This window comes from Rhinichthys klamathensis, unplaced genomic scaffold (genome assembly GCF_029890125.1).
Source record: "Rhinichthys klamathensis goyatoka isolate OS25496 unplaced genomic scaffold, OSU_Roscu_1.1 h1tg000297l_1, whole genome shotgun sequence".
Lineage (NCBI taxonomy): Eukaryota > Metazoa > Chordata > Actinopteri > Cypriniformes > Leuciscidae > Rhinichthys > Rhinichthys klamathensis.
In genome coordinates, this window is record NW_026606816.1 from 155,305 (window position 1) to 183,284 (window position 27,980).

Consider the following 27,980-nt stretch of genomic DNA (forward strand, 5'->3'; position numbering starts at 1 on the left):
GAGTAAGAGGACCTGAGTTCTGCTGTGGTGTTAGACAGAAGTAAGGCTGTGTGAGTAAGAGGACCTGAGTTCTTCTGTGGTGTTAGACAGAAGTAAGGCTGTGTGAGTGAGAGGACCTGAGTTCTGCTGTGGTGTTAGACAGAAGGAAGGCTGTGTGAGTAAGAGGACCTGAGTTCTGCTGTGGTGTTAGACAGAAGTAAGGCTGTGTGAGTAAGAGGACCTGAGTTCTGCTGTGGTGTTAGACAGAAGTAAGGCTGTGTGAGTGAGAGGACCTGAGTTTTGCTGTGGTGTTAGACAGAAGTAAGGCTGTGTGAGTAAGAGTACCTGAGTTCTGCTGTGGTGTTAGACAGAATTAAGGCTGTGTGAGTGAGAGGACCTGAGTTCAACTGTGGTGTTAGACAGAGGTAAGGCTGTGTGAAAGGACCTGAGTTCTGCTGTGGTGTTAGACAGAAGTAAGGCTGTGTGCGTAAGAGGACCTGAGTTCCGCTGTGGTGTTAGACAGAAGGAAGGCTGTGTGAGTGAGAGGACCTGAGTTCTGCTGTGGTGTTAGACAGAAGTAAGGCTGTGTGTGTGAGAGGACCTGAGTTCTGCTGTGGTGTTAGACAGAAGTAAGGCTGTGTGAGTAAGAGGACCTGAGTTCTGCTGTGGTGTTAGACAAAAGTAAGGCTGTGTGAGTAAGAGGACCTGAGTTCTGCTGTGGTGTTAGACAGAAGTAAGGCTGTGTGAGTAAGAGGACCTGAGTTCTGCTGTGGTGTTAGACAGAAGTAAGGCTGTGTGTGTAAGAGGAGCTGAGTTCTGCTGTGGTGTTAGACAGAAGTAAGGCTGTGTGAGTAAGAGGACCTGAGTTCTGCTGTAGTGTTAGACAGAAGTAAGGCTGTGTGAGTGAGAGGACCTGAGTTCTGCTGTGGTGTTAGACAGAAGTAAGGCTGTGTGAGTAAGAGGATCTGAGTTCTGCTGTGGTGTTAGACAGAAGTAAGGCTGTGTGAGTAAGAGGACCTGAGTTCTGCTGTGGTGTTAGACAGAAGTAAGGCTGTGTGAGTAAGAGGACCTGAGTTCTGCTGTGGTGTTAGACAGAAGTAAGGCTGTGTGTGTGAGATGACCTGAGTTCTGCTGTGGTGTTAGACAGAAGTAAGGTTGTGTGAGTAAGAGGGCCTGAGTTCTGCTGTGGTGTTAGACAGAAGTAAGGCTGTGTGAGTAAGAGGACCTGAGTTCTGCTGTGGTGTTAGACAGAAGTAAGGCTGTGTGAGTAAGAGGACCTGAGTTCTGCTGTGGTGTTAGACAGAAGTAAGGCTGTGTGTGTGAGATGACCTGAGTTCTGCTGTGGTGTTAGACAGAAGTAAGGCTGTGTGAGTAAGAGGGCCTGAGTTCTGCTGGGGTGTTAGACAGAAGTAAGGCTGTGTGAGTAAGAGGACCTGAGCTCTGCTGTGGTGTTAGACAGAAGTAAGGCTGTGTGAGTAAGAGGACCTGAGCTCTGCTGTGGTCTTAGACAGAAGTAAGGCTGTGTGAGTAAGAGGACCTGAGTTCTGCTGTGGTGTTAGACAGAAGTAAGGCTGTGTGAGTAAGAGGACCTGAGTTCTGCTGTGGTGTTAGACAGAAGTAAGGCTGTGTGAGTAAGAGGACCTGAGTTCTGCTGTGGTGTTAGACAGAAGGCAGGCTGTGTGAGTAAGAGGACCTGAGTTCTGCTGTGGTGTTAGACAGAAGTAAGGCTGTGTGAGTGAGAGGACCTGAGTTCTGCGGTGGTGTTAGACAGAAGGAAGGCTGTGTGAGTGAGAGGACATGAGTTCTGCTGTGGTGTTAGACAGAAGTAAGGCTGTGTGTGTGAGAGGACCTGAGTTCTGCTGTGGTGTTAGACAGAAGTAAGGCTGTGTGAGTAAGAGGACCTGAGTTCTGCTGAGGTGTTAGACAGAAGTAAGGCTGTGTGAGTAAGAGGACCTGAGTTCTGCTGTGGTGTTAGACAGAAGTAAGGCTGTGTGAGTAAGAGGACCTGAGTTCTTCTGTGGTGTTAGACAGAAGTAAGGCTGTGTGAGTGAGAGGACCTGAGTTCTGCTGTGGTGTTAGACAGAAGGAAGGCTGTGTGAGTAAGAGGACCTGAGTTCTGCTGTGGTGTTAGACAGAAGTAAGGCTGTGTGAGTAAGAGGACCTGAGTTCTGCTGTGGTGTTAGACAGAAGTAAGGCTGTGTGAGTGAGAGGACCTGAGTTTTGCTGTGGTGTTAGACAGAAGTAAGGCTGTGTGAGTAAGAGTACCTGAGTTCTGCTGTGGTGTTAGACAGAATTAAGGCTGTGTGAGTGAGAGGACCTGAGTTCAACTGTGGTGTTAGACAGAGGTAAGGCTGTGTGAAAGGACCTGAGTTCTGCTGTGGTGTTAGACAGAAGTAAGGCTGTGTGCGTAAGAGGACCTGAGTTCCGCTGTGGTGTTAGACAGAAGGAAGGCTGTGTGAGTGAGAGGACCTGAGTTCTGCTGTGGTGTTAGACAGAAGTAAGGCTGTGTGTGTGAGAGGACCTGAGTTCTGCTGTGGTGTTAGACAGAAGTAAGGCTGTGTGAGTAAGAGGACCTGAGTTCTGCTGTGGTGTTAGACAAAAGTAAGGCTGTGTGAGTAAGAGGACCTGAGTTCTGCTGTGGTGTTAGACAGAAGTAAGGCTGTGTGAGTAAGAGGACCTGAGTTCTGCTGTGGTGTTAGACAGAAGTAAGGCTGTGTGTGTAAGAGGAGCTGAGTTCTGCTGTGGTGTTAGACAGAAGTAAGGCTGTGTGAGTAAGAGGACCTGAGTTCTGCTGTAGTGTTAGACAGAAGTAAGGCTGTGTGAGTGAAAGGACCTGAGTTCTGCTGTGGTGTTAGACAGAAGTAAGGCTGTGTGAGTAAGAGGATCTGAGTTCTGCTGTGGTGTTAGACAGAAGTAAGGCTGTGTGAGTAAGAGGACCTGAGTTCTGCTGTGGTGTTAGACAGAAGTAAGGCTGTGTGAGTAAGAGGACCTGAGTTCTGCTGTGGTGTTAGACAGAAGTAAGGCTGTGTGAGTAAGAGGACCTGAGTTCTGCTGTGGTGTTAGACAGAAGGCAGGCTGTGTGAGTAAGAGGACCTGAGTTCTGCTGTGGTGTTAGACAGAAGTAAGGCTGTGTGAGTGAGAGGACCTGAGTTCTGCTGTGGTGTTAGACAGAAGGAAGGCTGTGTGAGTGAGAGGACATGAGTTCTGCTGTGGTGTTAGACAGAAGTAAGGCTGTGTGTGTGAGAGGACCTGAGTTCTGCTGTGGTGTTAGACAGAAGTAAGGCTGTGTGAGTAAGAGGACCTGAGTTCTGCTGAGGTGTTAGACAGAAGTAAGGCTGTGTGAGTAAGAGGACCTGAGTTCTTCTGTGGTGTTAGACAGAAGTAAGGCTGTGTGAGTAAGAGGACCTGAGTTCTTCTGTGGTGTTAGACAGAAGTAAGGCTGTGTGAGTGAGAGGACCTGAGTTCTGCTGTGGTGTTAGACAGAAGGAAGGCTGTGTGAGTAAGAGGACCTGAGTTCTGCTGTGGTGTTAGACAGAAGTAAGGCTGTGTGAGTAAGAGGACCTGAGTTCTGCTGTGGTGTTAGACAGAAGTAAGGCTGTGTGAGTGAGAGGACCTGAGTTTTGCTGTGGTGTTAGACAGAAGTAAGGCTGTGTGAGTAAGAGTACCTGAGTTCTGCTGTGGTGTTAGACAGAAGTAAGGCTGTGTGAGTAAGAGGGCCTGAGTTCTGCTGTGGTGTTAGACAGAAGTAAGGCTGTGTGAGTAAGAGGACCTGAGTTCTGCTGTGGTGTTAGACAGAAGTAAGGCTGTGTGAGTAAGAGGACCTGAGTTCTGCTGTGGTGTTAGACAGAAGTAAGGCTGTGTGAGTAAGAGGACCTGAGTTCTGCTGTGGTGTTAGACAGAAGTAAGGCTGTGTGAGTGAGGAAGTAAGGCTGTGTGAGTGAGAGGACCTGAGTTCTGCTGTGGTGTTAGACAAAAGGAAGGCTGTGCGAGTAAGAGGACCTGAGTTCTGCTGTGGTGTTAGACAGAAGTAAGGCTGTGTGAGTAAGAGGACCTGAGTTCTGCTGTGGTGTTAGACAGAAGTAAGGCTGTGTGAGTAAGAGGACCTGAGTTCTGCTGTGGTGTTAGATAGAAGTAAGGCTGTGTGAGTAAGAGGACCTGAGTTCTGCTGTGGTGTTAGACAGAAGTAAGGCTGTGTGAGTAAGAGGACCTGAGTTCTGCTGTGGTGTTAGACAGAAGTAAAGCTGTGTGTGTGAGATGACCTGAGTTCTGCTGTGGTGTTAGACAGAAGTAAGGCTGTGTGTGTGAGATGACCTGAGTTCTGCTGTGGTGTTAGACAGAAGTAAGGCTGTGTGTGTGAGATGACCTGAGTTCTGCTGTGGTGTTAGACAGAAGTAAGGCTGTGTGAGTGAGAGGACCTGAGTTCTGCTGTGGTGTTAGACAGAAGTAAGGCTGTGTGAGTGAGAGGACCTGAGTTCTGCTGTGGTGTTAGACAGAAGTAAGGCTGTGTGAGTAAGAGGACCTGAGTTCTGCTGTGGTGTTAGACAGAAGTAAGGCTGTGTGAGTAAGAGGACCTGAGTTCTGCTGTGGTGTTAGACAGAAGTAAGGCTGTGTGAGTAAGAGGGCCTGAGTTCTGCTGTGGTGTTAGACAGAAGTAAGGCTGTGTGAGTAAGAGGACCTGAGTTCTGCCGTGGTGTTAGACAGAAGTAAGGCTGTGTGAGTAAGATGACCTGAGTTCTGCTGTGGTGTTAGACAGAAGTAAGGCTGTGTGAGTAAGAGGGCCTGAGTTCTGCTGTGGTGTTAGACAGAAGTAAGGCTGTGTGAGTAAGAGGACCTGAATTCTGCCGTGGTGTTAGACAGAAGTAAGGCTGTGTGAGTAAGAGGACCTGAGTTCTGCTGTGGTGTTAGACAGAAGTAAGGCTGTGTGAGTAAGAGGACCTGAGTTCTTCTGTGGTGTTAGACAGAAGTAAGGCTGTGTGAGTGAGAGGACCTGAGTTCTGCTGTGGTGTTAGACAGAAGGAAGGCTGTGTGAGTAAGAGGACCTGAGTTCTGCTGTGGTGTTAGACAGAAGTAAGGCTGTGTGAGTAAGAGGACCTGAGTTCTGCTGTGGTGTTAGACAGAAGTAAGGCTTTGTGTGTGAGAGGACCTGAGTTCTGCTGGATCGTAGCGCTGCCCGAGCGAAGAACGTCATGGTTATAAGCAGACTCCCTCCTATCAAGCTGTGGCAGAAGAACACTCGCTCTACTTTTTCGATGGCCATCTGTGAAAAAGAAAAGGGAGTTTCAGTTCATATAGTAACTTGCACATGTATAATCGCTCATTCATTAAACTCTTAAAAATAAAGGTTGCAAAAAGGAGTTTTCACAGCAATGTGATAGAAGAATATTCTGCAATAGATAACAAGGAGGGATACCCCTCAGGTAGTCTACCTCTGCTTGGCAAGATCTTCAACACGGGCCATGCTATAGAGGCCTATAAAGCACCCATCAAAGGGGAGAATACATCCCTACTTCAAGACCCAACGGTAGTTAGGGAGGGAGGTAAACAAAGCAGTGGGAATCTATAATTCTGTTTATCCTGCATCAACCCTAAGTGGACACCTACCAAGCAACCCATCCACAGGGGATTTTACATCCCCTATGTAAGAGTCTAAAGTAGAATATAGCTCTACTCTGGAAAAATACTTTTAGGATATCAGAGCAGAGAAAGAGAGACGGCAAACCTCCGCTCACAGCCACTGAGCTCGGGGGTGAAGGGGGGTGTCCTCAGACATATAGCGATCCTATAACCTAATCTGAAACGATCTTTACTTTATCTTTATCTTTACTAGTGGGTTGCCATGATCTTCACTTTAGAATAGTGTTACAAATAATTAGTAATTCCTTCTGAAGGATTTGGTAATACGTGACTAATTGCTCTTAGGTTACCATAATCTTTTCTTTAGAATCAATTGTACATTGTGCATTACTCTCATTAATTATGAACCTGTAAATACTACTTATTAGTAATCCTCTGGGAGGTATGAAAAAAATAGTAGTTTTTTTTAACTGAGCGCTATTACTGTAACGTGATGCAGTTGAATTAAAGATGAGGCAGGATCCAACTGCAGCACACGCTTTAATTAACAAACTTTACAACAGGAAAGACTAGATACAGGACTCGGGAACAGGAACAAACAACATGTCGTTAAACATTCGACAAGAACTCACAAATACCAGGCTGAAACACAGGGCTTAAATAATCAGGGACACACGAGCTAGATAGGATAACAAGGGGGCGTGGTAAATGGGAAACACCTGGGAAAACTAATGACAAGACAGGGAACCACTAAACATGACAGGACACAAAACCACATCGTAACATAGCCCCCCCCTATAAAAACAGCAAAAAAAAAAGTTCAGGAGGGCGGTAAAGCGGAGGCGGTCTTGGGGGAGAGACAGAGGGCCAGGCCCGTGCAGGGGAACGGGACCAGGAGGTAGCCAAGGCGGGCCTGGGCCGCAGAGCGTGGAAGGACCAGACTGGGCCGGTGACCAGGGCGGAGCCGGACGAGGTGAAGGCCAGGGCGGAGCAGGACGAGGCGAAGGCCAGGGCGGAGCAGGACGAGGCGAACGCACCGACAAGGTCCATGTCAGCGCTGCCTCCATGACCCTTTCGTGGGACCTCCTACTGCCCCCCCCAAAAAAAAATACTTGGGAGAACCTAGGGGAACAACCTCCGGGCTGGCAACGGACTCTGGGACAGTCTCATGGAGCTCGAGAGACATTGGCAGGGCGAGGCGCAGAGGCGGGGCCGGCAGGGTGAGGTGCAGAGGCGGGGCCGGCAGGGCGAGGCGCAGAGGCGGGGCCGGCAGGGCGAGGATTATGGGAACGCCCACTGTACGGGACCGATCTAAACCAAACGAGTCCTCCTTCTCCTCCTGCGACGGCGAGTCACTGGGCTTGATACTCTCACTTGGCTAGATTCACTCACTTGGTTAGATTCGACATTTGACTCATTTGACTCGGCTCTTGACTTGACTCACTTGACTTGGCACTTGACTTGGCACTTGACTCACTTGACTTGGCACTTGACTCACTTGACTTGGCACTTGACTCACTTGACTTGGCACTTGACTCGGCACTTGACTTGGCACTTGACTTGGCACTTGACTCACTTGACTTTGCACTTGACTTTGCACTTGACTCACTTGACTTGGCACTTGACTCACTTGGCTTGGCACTTGACTCACTTGACTTGGCACTTGACTCACTTGATTCACTTGACACGGCACTTGATTCACTTGACTCACTTGATTCACTTGACTCACTTGATTCACTTGACTTGGCACTCGGCTCACTTGACTCGGCACTCGGCTCACTTGACTCGGCACTCGGCTCACTTGACTCGGCACTCGGCTCACTTGACTCGGCACTCGGCTCACTTGACTCGGCACTCGGCTCACTTGACTCGGCACTTGGCTCACTTGACTCGGCACTCGGCTTACTTGACTCGGCACTCGGCTCACTCGGCTCACTTGACTCGGCACTCGGCTCACTTGACTCGGCACTCGGCTCACTCGGCTCACTTGACTCGGCACTCGGCTCACTTGACTCGGCTTTCGGCTCACTTGACTCGGTACTCGGCTCACTTGACTCGGCACTCGGCTCACTTGACTCGGCAGTCGGCCCACTTGACTCGGCACTCGGCCCACTTGACTCGGCACTCGACTCACTTGACTCGGGACTTGACTCACTTGACTCACTTGACTCGGGACTTGACTCACTTGACTCGGCGCTTGACTCACTTGACTCGGGTTCGTCGAGGCAGAAGCGACGTGCGGGCTCGGCTGAGCGGACGAGAAGCGCGGGTTTGCCGAGCGCGGTCTCGGCAGGGCTGGGGTGAAGCGCGGGTTCGACATGGTGGGACCCTGGAATGATGGTCTTCCTGGCAGCACGCGCAGACCTCATAGGAGGATCAGCCACGCTGGAGATCGGTCCCGTACGGCCATAGACCGATCCGGTGGCTGGCTTGATTGCTGGCAAGACGTGGAGCGTGGTCTGAGGGGATACTGCAGGTTCAGGGTGCTTCTCCTCCTTGCCCACAGTAAACGGGGAACCGCTCCACAACAGAGCCAGGTCAACGTACCTTTCCAAAGACCCGTGCGGACCAGGTTCGGGCATCCGGGACCGGAGTGGTTCAGACAAACCCCCGCGGAAGAAGATCTTCAAGCCGTGGGTGTTCATTTGCGCGAGATATGCCAGCTCGAGGAATTCTGCGACATAATCCTCGATAGCGCGATTCTCCTGGCGAAGACGGAAGATCTGGACATCAGGACTCCAGGTCGGCATGGCTGCTGGATCACGATGCGGTGAGTTCTTCTGTAACGTGATGCGGTTGAATTACAGATGAGGCAGGATCCAACTGCAGCACACGCTTTAATTAACAAACTTTACAACAGGCAAGACTAGATACAGGACTCGGGAACAGGTACAACCAACATGACGTTAAACATTCGACAAGAACTCACAAAGACCAGGCTGAAACACAGGGCTTAAATAGTCAGGGACACACGAGCTAGATAGGATAACAAGGGGGCGTGGTAAATGGGAAACACCTGGGAAAACTAATGACAAGACAGGGAACCACTAAACATGACAGGACACAAAACCACTTCGTAACAATTACTTACCAATTCAGAGTTTCTTGTTAGTTAATTGTAGTTACTAGAATGTTAATATGGTGTTACTCATTTGATCCTGTGTAGTTATTCATTAATGACAGGGTAGTATTAAATCAATAAAAACCCTCACATAATGTTGGTCGAGATGTTGTCTCTCCTCCGCTGTTTGATTTTCAGTCAAATGATTCCAATATGTGTCATGGATCCCAGTGATGGCTCTGGCAAACCCCACGCAAGCGCAGAACACTCCAATGGTGGAGATGATACTCAAAGCAAGGCTGGCTGTGATCTGGGAGCAGTCAGTTCAGAAAACATCAACGCGAAAACAAAATATCAAACACATTTAAGAATATTAAAGGATTAGTTCACCTCAAAATGAAAATTTCCTAATAATTTACTCACCCCAATGCCATCCAAGATATCCATGCCTTTCTTTCCTCAGTGGAAGAGAAAATAAGTTTTTTGAGGAAAACATTTCTGGATTTTTCTTCGAATAATGGACTTCAATGGCAACCAACGTTTTGAATTCCAAATCAATGCAGTTTCAAAGGTCTTTGAAGTGCTTCAACGGGCTTTGCACGATCGCAGCTGAGGAAGAGGGTCTTATCTAGCCAAACGATAGGTAATTCCCCCCCAAAAAAAACCTTTTTAACTACAATTGTTCGGATTGAGCTGATCTGCAACGCGCCGGGAACTACGTCATCACGTTGAAAGGTATCTTGGATGGCATTGGGGTGAGTAAATTATTAGGAAATTTTCATTTTGAGGTGACCTAATCCTTTAATATTACACTTTAAATAGAGAAAATTGTATAGTTTGGACACATGCATTCTCAAAATTATTGATGAGTACAAACAGTGAAACACAAAGGTTAAACAGACACTTACGATCTTTTTGGAGGGGTTGCGTTCACACAGTATATACAAAACGCCACAGATAAAGAACTGCGAAAAAGGTAAGACATTTAGTATTCAACTGTTGCTAAATACTCATCATAATACACACAGATTCACACAGTTCATCTTTTAATGTGAATTAATTACTTAAAGTGCATGAATCATGAATTCAAAACAGTAACATATAAAATGTAGATAACACGTTTATATTCGCACTGTTTTTTCAGGATCTCAGGTTTACACATTTTGCATTTGAATTAGATAAATTGTTTAGATGTTTGATGTGTGATGCATAAGAATTTGAATGAATGTTTATACTTTTTTTTTAAATTGGTTAACGTTTGTTAAATGACTGAAACCTTTTTGCATTTTGCAAATTGTTGTGAGTGAAGTGGTCTTTTTACTAAAGTGATATCATATGCCATTTCAGTTAAATTGTAAAATGAACTAAAATGAATGAAAAGGGCATGATACTTGCCTACTAAATTTAAAGGACAAAAATAAATAAAAAAATGGTTCAATACAAGTTGTAGCTGATGTAGCAGATTTGCATTTGGACAGTTGTAAAAGTAATATTACGATTAGAACATATTAGACTTTTATGAGTGGAATAATCTCATAATTAATCTGTAGACCAGTGATTTTCAAATGTGGGGATCCAATCCAATGATTTTGTTTTGGAACATAAGGCTAGTTTTGCAGAGGTGTAGTTCATTAGTGTAGTTGGTTGTGGCCTTAGAAGTTTTCTTAGAAGTAATGAAAGAACAAAAACATGCTCATATAGTCACAAGAGCACATACCAGGATGGCGAGCCAGAAAGGGGTGTACATGTCTGCGGAGGTCATCGCATCTGACTGCACATTCATGGCGATCCCAAACATGATCAGGCATACGGCCATCATCACCAGCACAATCTTACACCGGACATGTGGAAACGGACAATCACATGTGAAACGTCTCTCAGAAAACCGCTTCTTAGGGGGGGGGGGACTTGGGACAGCAGGGGGACAAATACTAGATGTTGTCACAAGGTCATGCTACCTTGGTCCATTTTTGTTATTTCATGTGTTGTTTTGCGTTTCATAAATTATAATATCATTGTGAGTTCAATTCATATGTTTGGTCACACTTTATATGAGGAGTCTTTAACTACTATGAACTTACATTTAAAAAAAAGGTGTGAATTACTGAAATTGGTAACACTTTATTTTGATGGTCCCTTTTGAACACTCAGTTGATTATAAGTAACTTTGCAACTATATGTAAACTAACTCTCATTAGAGTATTAGTCGACTTTCTGCTTAATATCTGCAAACTCTTTATTGTGATGCTCCCCAACAGATATTCTACTGACTCTAGGTAACTTTGCAACTACATGTCAACTTATTCTACTAACCCTACCAGTCTACTAATACTCTACTAATACTCTGAGAACTAGTAGACATGTAGGTGCAACTTTACTTATAGTCAACAGAATGTGTATAAAAATAAAGTGAAATCGTGAAATTTAGTGAGTATTTGCTTAAAACAAGGAAAAATATCTGCGAGTGGAGTCAGAAAAATAATATTGACTCCCCTTTGAATTAGGTTTATTTATTTGGATGAGTCCTGATTGATCTGTGCTTGAATAGTTTTCTTCATCTGACAGGATGGTGTTGTGTGTCTCACTCCGATACACTTGGGTTGTCCTTTGAGGAAGCGGTGCACAGGTTTACTGCCGCCCGTCACCACACTGATCGGCTCCGACGCTCCTGTGGCTGCTGGACCCTCCACCATCACTGCAGCACAGTTACAATCACAGCTTTACTCAAGGCCTTTCCTCAACTGGACCCTCCTCCATCACTGCAGCACAGTTACAATCACAGCTTTACTCAAGGCCTTTCCTCAACTGGACCCTCCACCATCACTGCAGCAAAGTTACAATCACAGCTTTACTCAAGGCCTTTCCACAGCTGGACCCTCCACCATTACTGCAGCACAGGTACAATCACAGCTTTACTCAAGGCCTTTCCTCAACTGGACCCTCCACCATCACTGCAGCACAGTTATAATCACAGCTTTACTCAAGGCCTTTCCACAGCTGGACCCGCCACCATCACTGCAGCACAGGTACAATCACAGCTTTACTCAAGGCCTTTCCTCAACTGGACCCTCCACCATCACTGCAGCACAGTTATAACCACAGCTTTACTCAAGGACTTTCCACAACTGGACCCTCCACCATCACTGCAGCACGGTTACAATCACAGCTTTACTCAAGGCCTTTCCACAACTGGACCCTCCACCATCACTGCAGCACAGTTACAATCACAGCTTTACTCAAGGCCTTTCCACAACTGGACCCTCCACCATCACTGCAGCACAGTTACAATCACAGCTTTACTCAAGGCCTTTCCTCAACTGGACCCTCCACCATCACTGCAGCACAGTTATAATCACAGCTTTACTCAAGGCCTTTCCACAGCTGGACCATCCACCATCACTGCAGCACAGGTATAATCACAGCTTTACTCAAGGCCTTTCCACAACTGGACCCTCCACCATCACTGCAGCACAGTTACAATCACAGCTTTACTCAAGGCCTTTCCTCAATTGGACCCTCCACCATCACTGCAGCACAGTTACAATCACAGCTTTACTCAAGGCCTTTCCTCAACTGGACCCTCCACCATCACTGCAGCACAGTTATAATCACAGCTTTACTCAAGGCCTTTCCACAACTGGACCCTCCACCATCACTGCAGCACAGTTACAATCACAGCTTTACTCATGGCCTTTCCTCAACTGGACCCTCCACCATCACTGCAGCACAGTTATAATCACAGCTTTACTCAAGGCCTTTCCTCAACTGGACCCTCCACCATCACTGCAGCACAGTTATAATCACAGCTTTACTCAAGGCCTTTCCTCAACTGGACCCTCCACCATCACTGCAGCACAGTTATAATCACAGCTTAACTCAAGGCCTTTCCTCAACTGGACCCTCCACCATCACTGCAGCACAGTTACAATCACAGCTTTACTCATGGCCTTTCCTCAACTGGACCCTCCACCATCACTGCAGCACAGTTATAATCACAGCTTTACTCAAGGCCTTTCCTCAACTGGACCCTCCACCATCACTGCAGCACAGTTATAATCACAGGTTTACTCAAGGCCTTTCCACAACTGGACCCTCCACCATCACTGCAGCACAGTCATAATCACAGCTTTACTCAAGGCCTTTCCTCAACTGGACCCTCCACCATCACTGCAGCACAGTTACAATAACAGCTTTACTTAAGGCCTATCCTCAACTGGACCCTCCACCATCACCGCAGCACAGTTATAATCACAGCTTTACTCAAGGCCTTTCCTCAACTGGACCCTCCACCATCACTGCAGCACAGTTACAATCACAGCTTTACTCAAGGCCTTTCCTCAACTGGACCCTCCACCATCACTGCAGCACAGTTATAATCACAGCTTTACTCAAGGCCTTTCCTCAACTGGACCCTCCACCATCACTGCAGCACAGTTACAATCACAGCTTTACTCAAGGCCTTTCCTCAACTGGACCCTCCACCATCACTGCAGCACAGTTATATTCACAGCTTTACTCAAGGCCTTTCCACAACTGGACCCTCCACCATCACTGCAGCACAGTTATATTCACAGCTTTACTCAAGGCCTTTCCACAACTGGACCCTCCACCATCACTGCAGCACGGTTATATTCACAGCTTTACTTAAGGCCTTTCCACAACTGGACCCTCCACCATCACTGCAGCACAGTTATAATCACAGCTTTACTCAAGGCCTTTCCACAACTGGACCCTCCACCATCACTGCAGCACAGTTATATTCACAGCTTTACTCAAGGCCTTTCCACAACTGGACCCTCCACCATCACTGCAGCACAGTTTTATTCACAGCTTTACTCAAGGCCTTTTCACAACTGGACCCTCCACCATCACTGCAGCACAGTTACAATCACAGCTTTACTCAAGGCCTTTCCTCAACTGGACCCTCCACCATCACTGCAGCACAGTTATAATCACAGCTTTACTTAAGGCCTTTCCACAACTGGACCCTCCACCATCACTGCAGCACAGTTATATTCACAGCTTTACTCAAGGCCTTTCCACAACTGGACCCTCCACCATCACTGCAGCACAGTTATATTCACAGCTTTACTCAAGGCCTTTCCTCAACTGGACCCTCCACCATCACTGCAGCACAGTTATAATCACAGCTTTACTCAAGGCCTTTCCTCAACTGGACCCTCCACCATCACTGCAGCACAGTTATATTCACAGCTTTACGCAAGGCCTTTCCACAACTGGACCCTCCACCATCACTGCAGCACAGTTATATTCACAGCTTTACTCAAGGCCTTTCCACAACTGGACCCTCCACCATCACTGCAGCACAGTTATATTCACAGCTTTACTCAAGGCCTTTCCTCAACTGGACCCTCCACCATCACTGCAGCACAGTTATAATCACAGCTTTACTCAAGGCCTTTCCACAGCTGGACCATCCACCATCACTGCAGCACAGTTACAATCACAGCTTTACTCAAGGCCTTTCCTCAACTGGACCCTCCACCATCACTGCAGCACAGTTATAATCACAGCTTTACTCAAGGCCTTTCCACAACTGGACCCTCCACCATCACTGCAGCACAGTTACAATCACAGCTTTACTCAAGGCCTTTCCTCAATTGGACCCTCCACCATCACTGCAGCACAGTTATAATCACAGCTTTACTCAAGGCTTTTCCACAACTGGACCCTCCACCATCAATGCAGCACAGTTATAATCACAGCTTTACTCAAGGCCTTTCCTCAACTGGACCCTCCACCATCACTGCAGCACAGTTACAATCACAGCTTTACTCAAGGCCTTTCCACAACTGGACCCTCCACCATCACTGCAGCACAGTTATAATCACAGCTTTACTCAAGGCCTTTCCACAACTGGACCCTCCACCATCACTGCAGCACAGTTACAATCACAGCTTTACTTAAGGCCTTTCCACAACTGGACCCTCCACCATCACCGCAGCACCGTTATAATCACAGCTTTACTCATGGCCTTTCCTCAACTGGACCCTCCACCATCACTGCAGCACAGTTACAATCACAGCTTTACTCAAGGCCTTTCCACAACTGGACCCTCCACCATCACTGCAGCACAGTTATAATCACAGTTTTACTCAAGGCCTTTCCTCAACTGGACCCTCCACCATCACCGCAGCACAGTTACAATCACAGCTTTACTCAAGGCCTTTCCTCAACTGGACCCTCCACCATCACTGCAGCACAGTTACAATCACAGCTTTACTCAAGGCCTTTCCTCAACTGGACCCTCCACCATCACTGCAGCACAGTTACAATCACAGCTTTACTCAAGGCCTTTCCTCAACTGGACCCTCCACCATCACTGCAGCACAGTTATAATCACAGCTTTACTCAAGGCCTTTCCACAGCTCAACCCTCCACCATCACTGCAGCACAGTTACAATCACAGCTTTACTCAAGGCCTTTCCTCAACTGGACCCTCCACCATCACTGCAGCACAGTTACAATCACAGCTTTACTCAAGGCCTTTCCTCAACTGGACCCTCCACCATCACTGCAGCACAGTTATAATCACAGCTTTACTCAAGGCCTTTCCACAGCTGGACCCTCCACCATCACTGCAGCACAGTTACAATCACAGCTTTACTCAAGGCCTTTCCTCAACTGGACCCTCCACCATCACTGCAGCACAGTTATAATCACAGCTTTACTCAAGGCCTTTCCACAGCTGGACCCTCCACCATCACTGCAGCACAGTTACAATCACAGCTTTACTCAAGGCCTTTCCTCAACTGGACCCTCCACCATCACTGCAGCACAGTTATAATCACAGCTTTACTCAAGGCCTTTCCACAGCTCAACCCTCCACCATCACTGCAGCACAGTTACAATCACAGCTTTACTCAAGGCCTTTCCTCAACTGGACCCTCCACCATCACTGCAGCACAGTTATAATCACAGCTTTACTCAAGGCCTTTCCACAGCTGGACCCTCCACCATCACTGCAGCACAGTTACAATCACAGCTTTACTCAAGGCCTTTCCTCAATTGGACCCTCCACCATCACTGCAGCACAGTTATAATCACAGCTTTACTCGAGGCCTTTCCACAGCTGGACCCTCCACCATCACTGCAGCACAGTTACAATCACAGCTTTACTCAAGGCCTTTCCTCAACTGGACCCTCCACCATCACTGCAGCACAGTTATAATCACAGCTTTACTCAAGGCCTTTCCACAGCTGGACCCTCCACCATCACTGCAGCACAGTTATAATCACAGCTTTACTCAAGGCCTTTCCTCAACTGGACCCTCCACCATCACTGCAGCACAGTTACAATCACAGCTTTACTCAAGGCCTTTCCACAGCTGGACCCTCCACCATCACTGCAGCACAGTTATAATCACAGATTTGGCACATAAACAGATTCAGTATTCCTCAACATGAATAAAAACTGTGAAATACAAACAGAATATTACGGAAACCTGCAATAATTAAATATGCTAAATAACACATATGTACTTGATGTATTTAATCTCACTTTATTAACCAATGTTTCTGCTTCTGACCTTTGATGATCCAATTCAACCATACAAATTAGCAAAAAAACAAGCGTAGCGTCAGTTCTGGCAGGTCATGTTAGTCGAGCTCGCATCAGTGACTCTCAGCTGATCCTCTAACTATAAGAATACGACTCTATCACTGTATTCATATATAATCTCATCAGTATTATTCGCAGCGATCGCGTTTCTCAGGAGCGATTACCCTCCTCCCTCCCCAGCTCCTCCTGTCTCAGTCAGGATTTGGCATTCTGAGTGCCCTTGAATCAGAATAAATTCTCGAATTATGTTGTTCTTAAAATCTTGAATGAATGATATCCGCATACATTCATGTTGGTTCTGTTCTGTTTCCCCTAAGGGGGGTTATTGCTGCTCTTCTCCATGCTAGGCTGACTGGATGCACAGGGAGTTCTCGCCCAGAACAGAACCATACCTATGGTATGGTAAAATTAGTTTTTCCAGCTTCGCCTCCTGGCTAAAGTTAAGCCTGTCCTTAACAGGCATGATTTAGAAAAGGCGATTCATGCTTTAGTTCAAGGTTGGACTACTGTAATGCTCTTTATGTTGGTTTGAACCAAGCCTCCATTTCACGTCTTCAACTTGTGCAAAATGTTGCTGCTCGGTTTTTAACAAATATACCTAGGCGTGCACACATCACTCCCGTCCTCTACACCTTACATTGGCTCCCTGTGCGTTTTAGAATCGAGTTTAAGGTGTTATTGTTTGTTTTTAAGGCCCTAAATGGGCTAGCCCCGGAGTATTTATCGAGATTTTAACCCTGCGTGAGTACAGCAGATCGTGGCGGTCTTCAAACCAACTGGTTTTAGAAGTCCCGAGGTCAAGATCTAAACGATGGGGTGAGCAGGCTTTTGCAGTTGCTGCCCCGAGACTCTGGAACAAGTTACCCCCTGATATTCACACCAGTACAGATGTTACCCTGTTTAGGTCTAAACTCAAAACCTACCTGTTTAGAATGGCTTTTAATATGCAGTGGTGTGACATTTTCCTTTGTCTGTTCTATGCAACATTTTCTGATTTTATTGTTGTATATGTTTTATTCTGTTATGGTATGATATGTTGTTTTATTTGTAATCTTTGATGTGAAGCACTTTGGATACCTGAGGGTTGTTGTAAAGCGCTATACAAATAAATAATGATTGATTGATACCGCCAATCCAAGCTGTATGCTAATGGTCAATCGTATTTGACGATAGTGGTCCTGACAGAAATTACTATTAAACATCACATTTTTGTTTTTATTGCTGAAGTAGTGTTGAACTTCTCCTGCGTCCTGTTCTTCTGCGGTCCAGAATAGCAGAACCGCTGAAAGGTTTGTTTGTGTGGCGCCCTCTACTGTACAGGAGGGAATTCGCATTTCCTTCAGCCTGAGGCTTATTCAGTTCACTTCTGGTGTGAAAGGGACTTTACATTTGCCAACATTTTTATTTATTACAAAACATACAAGCCAGTCCTGCCCAGATGAGAAAAAGCAATGCAAAAGTAACTTAACACATTACTTTCAATAAAAAGTAACTAACACAATTAGTTACTTTCTTTAGGGAGTGATGCAATGTTATAACTCATTACTTTTAAAAGTAATTTACCACAGTATTGTCTGCATAGTGACCGCCTGCCAATGTTTTAACAGCCTCCCTGAACACACATGAAGCAACTATAACAGCTCGTCACTGATGCTGCGCACGCACTGAAGTCTTCTAATGCTCAACACCCTCACACTTCACGACTGTGGACTGGACTAACTCGTGGACTGTACCAACCTTAAAGCCTTTTCTTTTCTGTCTGCCAGTCAATTTGTATCAAGTCTCCTATATTTGACATTCATTCACAAAGAAATACATTTCAGCAAACTGCAACTGAAGGTCATGAGCATGTTGTGAGTATCAAAAACAAGCAACTAATGAAACAGTGAAGGAAAGAGCTTGTCAGTTACCTGCATGTGTCTGTAGTGAACCAGCAAGATGAAAACAAGGAAGTTGTGCAAGAGCAGAAGAGGAACAAGAGAAGAAAACAGAGGGAGGGAAGGACGGGGCGTCACCACGGGATGTTTGGGAAAAGAGGTCAAATCTGTGCTCAGCAAACAGAAACAATGGCCAGCTTCATGAAGAGTTGAGAAGAACACAGTCAGTGCTGTAACACATTCCTCAACTACACATACAACTATAATGGTTTGGGAAAGAAGAAGCATGAGGAGAGAGAATGAAAGATTGTCAAGTGTGAGAAAGAAGGGAATGCGGTGTCGAAAGCAGCTCCCAAAAGATAACAGCTGCTTCCTATGACAAGCTGACGGGATCCAGATGTGTCATGCTCAGCTCCACTAGTCCAGCTGTGGCCTCCACTTTACATGCATATAAATCCAGCTTTTTAAAGTAGCCTAGTTTTAAACATGAGTCTTTTTGTCATCCAAGCATGTAGAAACTCTCTCTCTCTCTCTCTCTCTCTCTCTCTCTCTCTCTCTCTCTCTCTCTCTCTCTCTCTCTCTCTCTCTCTCTCTCTCTCTCTCTTTCTCTCTCTCTCTCTCTTTCTCTCTCTCTCTCTCTCTCTCTCTCTCTCTCTCTCTCTCTCTCTCTCTCTCTCTCTATATATATATATATATATATATTAAAAAATTCTGTAAAAGTGATTTATATTGCCCAATATTTTTATTGGAATAAAAATCTTTTACAATTTCAAATAAATAAAATATCTATGAGTAAAATAAATTCAAATATCACTTTGAATTTATTTTACTCATAGATATTTTATTTATTTATCTGCTGAAGTAAAAATCACTGTAAATTGAGTAAATTTACTGCTATTAAATAATTTACTCTCCGTCATGTCGTTCCAAACCTGTATAACTGACTTCTGTGAAACACAAAAGATGATATTTTTAAGAATGTTGTAAACAAACCATTTTGGATTAACCTTTACTTCTAATGTACGGGCAAAAAAACACAGATATTTCTCAATTTATATTATTTTATGTTCCACAAAAGAAAGAAATTTATACAGGTTTGCAATGACATGATGATAAGTAAATGATGACAATTTTCAGTTTTGGGTGAACTATCCCTTATTTTTAACACCTAATTTATACAAGACATTGTTATTTATCTTTAATCAGTCTCTTATTGAATTAATATTTTACTTAAATTGAAATTAAACATATTTAAAGAGAAGAAAGCTTCGTCCTTAACTCGTGGGATCCAGGCTGTAGGTGTTGTCACGTGACGTGAGTGCACGAGAAAGAGAAATATGAATGCTCTCCTATTTTCCCAAGAAAGTTTTCTGTTCCTTGTCTTGCATTATTTGAGTTATCCGTGATTTGTGGTTGTATGTTTCCTGGTTTAGGTTTTGTATTAAAGGTCTCGTATATTATCGCCTTCGTCGTGCGCTTGATTACAGACAAACGTTTTGTGTTTTCGGCATATTAGACAAATGATATATATATATAACCTATATATTATTTGCAAATAGCTTAAATCATGAGTGTAGCTTGTGGGAAAGTTGCAACTACATAGTTTTACAAATAAATGATATTTTCAGCTCGAAAGTAAAATTTTGTGATTTTAATCAATTTTGAATTGTTTTGGTCGCCTCAACGTTCAAAAACCTTTGTCGCATTATTTTAAGATCTTAATGTCGAGAATGTTTTATCACATGGCATTCATTCTCTCGTTCTCATTCTCGGTCCGTCCCTGCTGTCTTTCTTATTGCTGACATTGGTGTAAATATTTGGTCTGATTTGAATTTGCCACATATAATAAACACATGAGATTGATGGTGATTATTTTACGTTTTAATAAAAGTATATATTAAAATTAGTAATAATTGTTTATAAATATTCTAACTGATCCAACTGAAAAAAGCTGTGAAAACACTGATTCCTACATTTTTTAAAGAAGTCTAGGAAATAATATTAACCTCAATGTGTTGTTGCGGTTGTTGTTGTTTCTGACGTTTAGAAAAATACAATGATAGACAAATATGACATATTTATATGTAACTACTTAGTTAAAAAGTTAGAAAAAGAAGGAGAGCCACAGAATTGAACAACAGTGAATTACAATGACTATCCCTTTAGGAACATCAGGAGTGTAGCACAACTTGTGTCCACCAGGGGGCGCTTTACACCGAGTCCTGACCAGAGACACCAGGCATGATGGGAGATTTCAAACTTCTTTCATTCGAAAAACATCACATGTACTCGCTTGTTTGTGTAATTTCATCAGGATTTGCTGCTTCAGTCAGCTTCTGCACTAGCCTTAACCTTTCCAGTAGACAAACTCAATCTTTGTGTGATCAAACACATTTAGTGCCTTTTTCCAGTGTTTGAATCCACTACTCACAAATACATCATGCTTCACAAATTACCAAAGACACACAAAGCCGTTTGCAGAATCTTTCTTCTGTGAGTATATGAGCCATTATCCTGGGGATGATGATGATGATGTGGTTTTGGCTATTTTTGGATCTTTTCACCCAAGTCAAACTGCTGCCTGTACTTCATCTGTGTCGGTCTTTTTCTGAGGCTGCAAATCTATTCTGTCTTCATGACAATCAGCTAAAAACACAAGGTTTCCAAGCACAGTTAAACTTCTCAGTATACAGTACTGTGAGAATTCCCTTCTGCATTTCCAAACATCTTACACAAGTGACATTTGGTGGTCCATTGGTAAATATATCTTGAGATAATAGATATCCATGCTATTTCAAGGATCTTAACTCTTTTCCCGCCATTGACGGAATTTGGCTCTTTTCTTTCTTTTGATATATTGCATGTTCAGATATTCATACAACACAATATTCTGGGGGCCATGAACGTTTTGTGAAAATGATCAAAAATGCCGTGGTGGCTGGAAACATTTATTTTAAAATGCTGGCAGGGAAAGATTTAACTACAATTTTTTTATATTAATTCATTTATATATTCATTTATATTTTATATTTAAGTGAAAGACACTTTGTCCAAACCTACTGAGTAATCATAGGAATAATCATAGATATCCTTTATACCAGAGACGAGAACATAGACGAACCCTTCATTGTTGTATTCACTGGATCATCTTTCACCAATGCTACTGTAGAATTATACAGGGCTCCTGTGGACGTACAAGCATAAGCATGTGCTGGATATATGTGCTAATATCGCCCCTGAGGGTCCGAGCAGTTCATCTTCCAGGCCACCAGAGGACTGTCACGTCCTGAGAGTACGTGTCTAGCACATAGACAGTATAAGAAGTGGACAGAGCATCTCATTGGAACTCAGTTGAGGCAGTTGAAGCCCATTTTTAGCGATTTTTGAGCACTTCCGTTCCTGACGCGCAGACTCAAACCGACTCAAACTAAGCTTGATGACGTGCGCAACCTGTCTGACAGACGTAAATATTCTAGTAGAGGTGCCAAGAGGAATCTGAATCATTCCCTTCCGAATCTTGCAGAGCCGGAGATCGTGAGTATTAGCTTTATGCCTCCACGTCCCCCCGATTGCGCGCGAGTTTCTACTTCTGTCTATACGGTAATTTTCTCTAGTGTGCGCCAGAGAGTCGCGTGTTATGACGCAATCGTTAGCCTATTTAAAAAAACGGCTTCTACGGGGCCATAACGTAAGATACAAAGTAATGGAGCCTTTTATACATTGTCGTGTTTCTTTAGAAATAAATAATGGACAAATGGAGTCTTTAAACGCCTCAGATGTAAAGTTATTCGCTGTCAAAGTGACGCCAAAATGAATGGGAGTCAATGGAAATGCTAACGCAAGTGAAGTTCTGCTACAAGATGGAGGCACCCGGCCGGCTTCAACTTCCGGTCGATGGATTACCCCCTTGGTCTAGCAGAGCCGGATCTCCTAGATGCTTTCTCAGACATGGGTTTCTCTTTGTTCTGTAGTTATAAGCAGGATATCATTTATGTTGGCCAACTATTCTATTCTATTCTATTCTATTGTCAATTGCACAGCTTATTGAAGAAATTTGAATTGTGAAGAGGTAAATAATATGCGTAAATATAGTTAAATTATTGCCTAATTATTCTATTCTATTCTCAATAGCACAGCTTATTGCAGCAATATGAATTGTAAATTAAACTGACTTGATAAAACTAACTTAAGCAGTATATAAGTTGTTACCCAACCATTCTATTCTGTTCTATTCTATTCTATTCTATTCTATTCTATTCTATTCTATTCTATTCTATTCTATTCCCAATAGCATGACATATTGAACCAATGTGAATTGTGAAAGCACTAAATAAAATTGACTTTAACTTTCATTAAAAAAACATGAATGGCATAAAAAATTATACAGCAAGACATTATTTATCTTATATTAAAATTGCAATAAAATGAAGCAAAATTCTTATGGAATAAAGTAAGCCAAGGCTAAATTATGTGCTTTTACATTGTTTCTAAGACTTTTACTAATTGTTCTGTAAGTATAATCAGTATAGAATTGTGTTGCCCAACTATTCTATTATATTCTGTTCTGTTCTATTCTATTCTATTCTATTCTATTCTATTCTATTCTATTCTATTCTTAATAGCATTGCTTATTGAAACAATCTGAATTTTAAATGTAACTGACTTAATAAAACTGACTTAAGCAGTATATTATTTGTTATTCTATTCTATTCTCAATAGCACAACTTATTGAGGCAATGTGAATTGTGAAAGCACAAAATAAAATTGACTCAAACTTTCATTTAAAAAGATTGGCATTACAAACTCTACAGCAAGACAACAATACATCTTATTATTTATCTTATATTAAAATATAAAGTAAATGTAATAAAGTAAAACTATGATCAAATAAAGTCAGACTAGGTTACATTTTGTGATTGTATTTTTTTATTCTATTCTATTCTATTCTATTCTATTCTATTCTATTCATGGACTGCCTGCAGTAGATAGTTCACAAAGGCAAGTGAATCTTGAAACAGGTTTTAATTGGTAAGCCGCAGGGATACACAGGAGAAAGGAACACAACTAACTAAACTCTAACGACAAACAACAACAGTGCAAGACAAGGGAGAGACTGAAAGTGAGGGCTTAAGTGCACAGGCAAACAAGGGAGCTAACCAGATAATTAACAAGAATCTCCATAGAAACAAACAGGCAGGGGACAGAGGATGACATGACTAAATAACAACTAATGAGCTAACTTAGAAACACAGACAAGAACTGAACAGATCAAAAACAAACTTGAAACATGACAGTACAACCCCCTCCCAATGTCCACAGAGGAGAGAGGGTGGGCACTCTGGAGGTTAACGGGGGGTGGCTTAGGCAGGAATGGAAACCTCCAGTGGGGAACCAGTGTTACAGGGCACAAGGGAAATGCAGGCAGCTCAGGGAGCCAGGGAGGCTCCAGCAGTTTAGGGACAGGCACCGTGGCCTTGTCTGGGAGAGCAGGCAGCTCTGGGACGGCCACTGTGACCTTGTCTGGGAGAGCAGGCAGCTCTAGGACGGCCACTGTGACCTGGTCTGGGAGAGCAGGCAGCTCTGGGATGGCCACCGTGACCTTGTCTGGGAGAGCAGGGAGCTCTGGGACGGCCACTGTGACCTTGTCTGGGAGAGCAGGCAGCTCTGGGACGGCCACTGTGACCTTGTCTGGGAGAGCAGGCAGCTCTGGGACGGCCACTGTGACCTTGTCTGGGAGAGCAGGCAGCTCTGGGAAGGCTTCAGTGGCCTTGTCTGGGAGAGCAGGCAGCTCTGGGACGGCCACCGTGACCTTGTCTGGGAGAGCAGGCAGCTCTGGGACGGCCACCGTGACCTTGTCTGGGAGAGCAGGCAGCTCTGGGACGGCCACTGTGACCTGGTCTGGGAGAGCAGGCAGCTCTAGGACGGCCACTGTGACCTGGTCTGGGAGAGCAGGCAGCTCTGGGATGGCCACCGTGACCTTGTCTGGGAGAGCAGGGAGCTCTGGGACGGCCACTGTGACCTTGTCTGGGAGAGCAGGCAGCTCTGGGACGGCCACTGTGACCTTGTCTGGGAGAGCAGGCAGCTCTGGGACGGCCACTGTGACCTTGTCTGGGAGAGCAGGCAGCTCTGAGAAGGCTTCAGTGGCCTTGTCTGGGAGAGCAGGCAGCTCTGGGACGGCCACCGTGACCTTGTCTGGGAGAGCAGGCAGCTCTGGGACGGCCACTGTGACCTGGTCTGGGAGAGCAGGCAGCTCTGGGACGGCCACTGTGCCCTTGTCTGGGAGAGCAGGGAGCTCTGGGAAGGCTTCAGTGGGCTTGTCTGGGAGAGCAGGAAGCTCTGGGACGGCCACGTGACCTTGTCTGGGAGAGCAGGGAGCTCTGGGACAGCCACCGTGGCCTTGTCTGGGAGAGCAGGCAGCTCTGGGACGGCCACCGTGGCCTTGTCTGGGAGAGCAGGCAGCTCTGGGACGGCCACCGTGACCTTGTCTGGGAGAGCAGGCAGCTCTGGGACGGCCACCGTGCCCTTGTCTGGGAGAGCAGGCAGCTCTGGGACGGCCACCGTGCCCTTGTCTGGGAGAGCAGGCAGCTCTGGGACGGCCACCGTGACCTTGTCTGGGAGTGCAGGCAGCTCTGGGACGGCCACTGTGACCTGGTCTGGGAGAACAGGCAGCTCTGGGACGGCCACCGTGACCTTGTGAGGGAGAGCAGGCAGCTCTGGGAGGGCCACAGTGACCTGGTCTGGGAGAGCAGGCAGCTCTGGGACGGCCACCGTGACCTTGTCTGGGAGAGCAGGCAGCTCTGGGAAGGCTTCTGTGGCCTTGTCTGGGAGAGCAGGCAGCTCTGGGATGGCCACCGTGACCTTGTCTGGGAGAGCAGGCAGCTCTGGGAAGGCTTCTGTGACCTTGTCTAAGAGAGCAGACAGCTCTGGGAAGGCTTCTATGGCCTTGTCTGGGAGAGCAGGCAGCTCTGAGAAGGCTTCAGTGGCCTTTGCTGGGAGAGCAGGTAGCTCTGAGAAGGCTTCTGTGACCTTGTCTGGGAGAGCAGGCAGCTCTGGGAAGGCTTCTGTGACCTTGTCTGGGAGAGCAGGCAGCTCTGGGAAGGCTTCTGTGGCCTTGTCTGGGAGAGCAGGCAGCTCTGGGACGGTCACCGTGACCTTGTCTGGGAGAGCAGGAAGCTCTGGGAAGGCTTCAGTGGCCTTTGCTGGGAGAGCAGGCAGCTCTGGGAAGGCTTCTGTGACCTTGTCTGGGAGAGCAGGCAGCTCTGGGACGGCCACTGTGACCTGGTCTGGGAGAGCAGGCAGCTCTGGGACGGCCACTGTGACCTTGTCTGGGAGAGCAGGCAGTTCTGGGGCGGCCACTGTGACCTTGTCTGGGGAGAGCAGGCAGCTCTGGGAAGGCTTCAGTGGCCTTGTCTGTGAGAGCAGGCAGCTCTGGGACGGCCACCGTGACCTTGTCTGGGAGAGCAGGCAGCTCTGGGACGGCCACTGTGACCTGGTCTGGGAGAGCAGGTAGCTCTGGGACGGCCACCGTGCCCTTTGTCTGGGAGAGCAGGGAGCTCTGGGAAGGCTTCAGTGGCCTTGTCTGGGAGAGCAGGGAGCTCTGGGACGGCCACCGTGACCTTGTCTGGGAGAGCAGGCAGCTCTGGGACGGCCACTGTGACCTGGTCTGGGAGAGCAGGCAGCTCTGGGACGGCCACCGTGCCCTTGTCTGGGAGAGCAGGGAGCTCTGGGACGCCCACCGTGACCTTGTGTGGGAGAGCAGGCAGCTCTGGGACGGCCACCGTGACCTTGTGTGGGAGAGCAGGCAGCTCTGGGACGGCCACCGTGACCTTGTGTGGGAGAGAAGGCAGCTCTGGGACAGCCACCGTGGCCTTGTCTGGGAGAGCAGGCAGCTCTGGGACGGCCACCGTGGCCTTGTCTGGGAGAGCAGGCAGCTCTGGGACGGCCACCGTGACCTTGTCTGGGAGAGCAGGCAGCTCTGGGACGGCCACCGTGCCCTTGTCTGGGAGAGCAGGCAGCTCTGGGACGGCCACCGTGCCCTTGTCTGGGAGAGCAGGCAGCTCTGGGACGGCCACCGTGACCTTGTCTGGGAGAGCAGGCAGCTCTGGGACGGCCACCGTGCCCTTGTCTGGGAGAGCAGGCAGCTCTGGGACGGCCACCGTGCCCTTGTCTGGGAGAGCAGGCAGCTCTGGGACGGCCACCGTGCCCTTGTCTGGGAGAGCAGGCAGCTCTGGGACGGCCACTGTGACCTGGTCTGGGAGAACAGGCAGCTCTGGGACGGCCACCGTGACCTTGTGAGGGAGAGCAGGCAGCTCTGGGAGGGCCACAGTGACCTGGTCTGGGAGAGCAGGCAGCTCTGGGACGGCCACTGTGGCCTTGTCTGGGAGAGTAAGCAGCTCTGGGACGGCCACCGTGACCTTGTCTGGGAGAGCAGGCAGCTCTGGGAAGGCTTCTGTGGCCTTGTCTGGGAGAGCAGGCAGCTCTGGGATGGCCACCGTGACCTTGTCTGGGAGAGCAGGCAGCTCTGGGAAGGCTTCTGTGACCTTGTCTAAGAGAGCAGACAGCTCTGGGAAGGCTTCTATGGCCTTGTCTGGGAGAGCAGGCAGCTCTGAGAAGGCTTCAGTGGCCTTTGCTGGGAGAGCAGGTAGCTCTGAGAAGGCTTCTGTGACCTTGTCTGGGAGAGCAGGCAGCTCTGGGAAGTCTTCTGTGGCCTTGTCTGGGAGAGCAGGCAGCTCTGGGACGGTCACCGTGACCTTGTCTGGGAGAGCAGGCAGCTCTGGGAAGGCTTCAGGGGCCTTTGCTGGGAGAGCAGGCAGCTCTGTGAAGGCTTCTCTGACCTTGTCTGGGAGAGCAGGCAGCTCTGTGAAGGCTTCTGTGGTCTTGTCTGGGAGAGCAGGCAGCTCTGGGACGGTCACCGTGACCTTGTCTGGGAGAGCAGGCAGCTCTGGGAAGGCTTCAGTGTCCTTGTCTGGGAGAGCAGGCAGCTCTGGGAAGGCTTCAGTGGCCTTGTCTGGGAGAGCAGGCAGCTCTGGGAAGGCTTCTGTGGCCTTGTCTGGGAGAGCAGGCAGCTCTGGGACGGCTTCTCTGGCCTTGTCTGGGAGAGCAAGCAGCTCTGGGAAGGCTTCAGTGGCTGTGGACGGGTAGCCCTCCCACCTCCAAAATATCTTGGGAGGAACTACACCCCTGTGAGCAGCCAGCACACACAAAATAGCTGTAGCCATGATGGTCAGTGCTGCACTCTCTGGAGCGGACTCAGGGGCTGGAGCCTTCACTGGACTCTTGTCGGGGGCTGGAGCCAACACTCGAGCAGACTCTGGAATATCTCTCATAGGAGCGGATTCAGGGATTTCACTATCTGGAGCAGACTCAGGAATTACACACACTGGAACAAACTTGGGAACTTTATTCACTGGAGCAGGAAGATCCCTTACTGAAAGCATTGTGACCCTTGGAATTGGCAATGCTGTAATCTCCTTTGAGCGGGAATTTCTCACACTAGAACGCACTCGAGGGTTTCAATCTCTGGAGCGGATTCGAGGGTTTCACCCTCTGGAGTGGACTTGGGAGCGGACTCTGGATCTGGGGGCCTGAGAGGGGAAGATTTGTTCAGGGCCTTCCAGATAGAAATAACCGACAAGAACTGAAAAAATCAAAAACAAACTAGAAATGTGACAATTCTATTCTTTTCTCAATAGCAATGTGAATTGTGAAAAGCGCTAAATTATATTGACATAAGCAGTATAGAATTTATGTTGCCCAATTATTCTATTCTATTCTATTCTCAATGGCACAGCTTATTGAAACAATGTGAATTGTAAAAAGTGCTAAATAAACGGACTTAAGTAGTATAGAATTTGTTACCCACCCATTCTATTCTATTACAAATAGCACAGATTATTTATGGTAAATG

General features: G+C 46.7%; 1 protein-coding gene across 8 annotated transcripts in view; it reads right to left on the reverse strand.

The window, feature by feature from the left end:
- Positions 1-18,356, reverse strand: part of si:ch1073-291c23.2 (uncharacterized protein LOC799862 homolog) — a 50,712-nt gene extending 32,356 nt beyond the window's left edge. For 3 of the 8 annotated variants that reach the window (XM_056270126.1, XM_056270125.1, XM_056270127.1), the window contains exons 1-6: positions 18,107-18,349; positions 11,200-11,309; positions 10,332-10,445; positions 9,523-9,579; positions 8,766-8,924; positions 5,123-5,236 (exon numbers count right to left, since the gene is read on the reverse strand). In XM_056270126.1, coding sequence (XP_056126101.1) covers positions 5,123-5,236; positions 8,766-8,924; positions 9,523-9,579; positions 10,332-10,445; positions 11,200-11,307 — 552 coding nt within the window. In that variant the 5' untranslated portion in view covers positions 11,308-11,309; positions 18,107-18,349. Of the gene's footprint in view, positions 1-5,122; positions 5,237-8,765; positions 8,925-9,522; positions 9,580-10,331; positions 10,446-11,199; positions 11,310-18,106 lie in introns of all 8 variants that reach the window. The other 5 variants (XM_056270130.1, XM_056270129.1, XM_056270128.1 and 2 more) reach the window with 4 other exon arrangements.
- Positions 18,357-27,980: the final 9,624 nt, after the last annotated feature.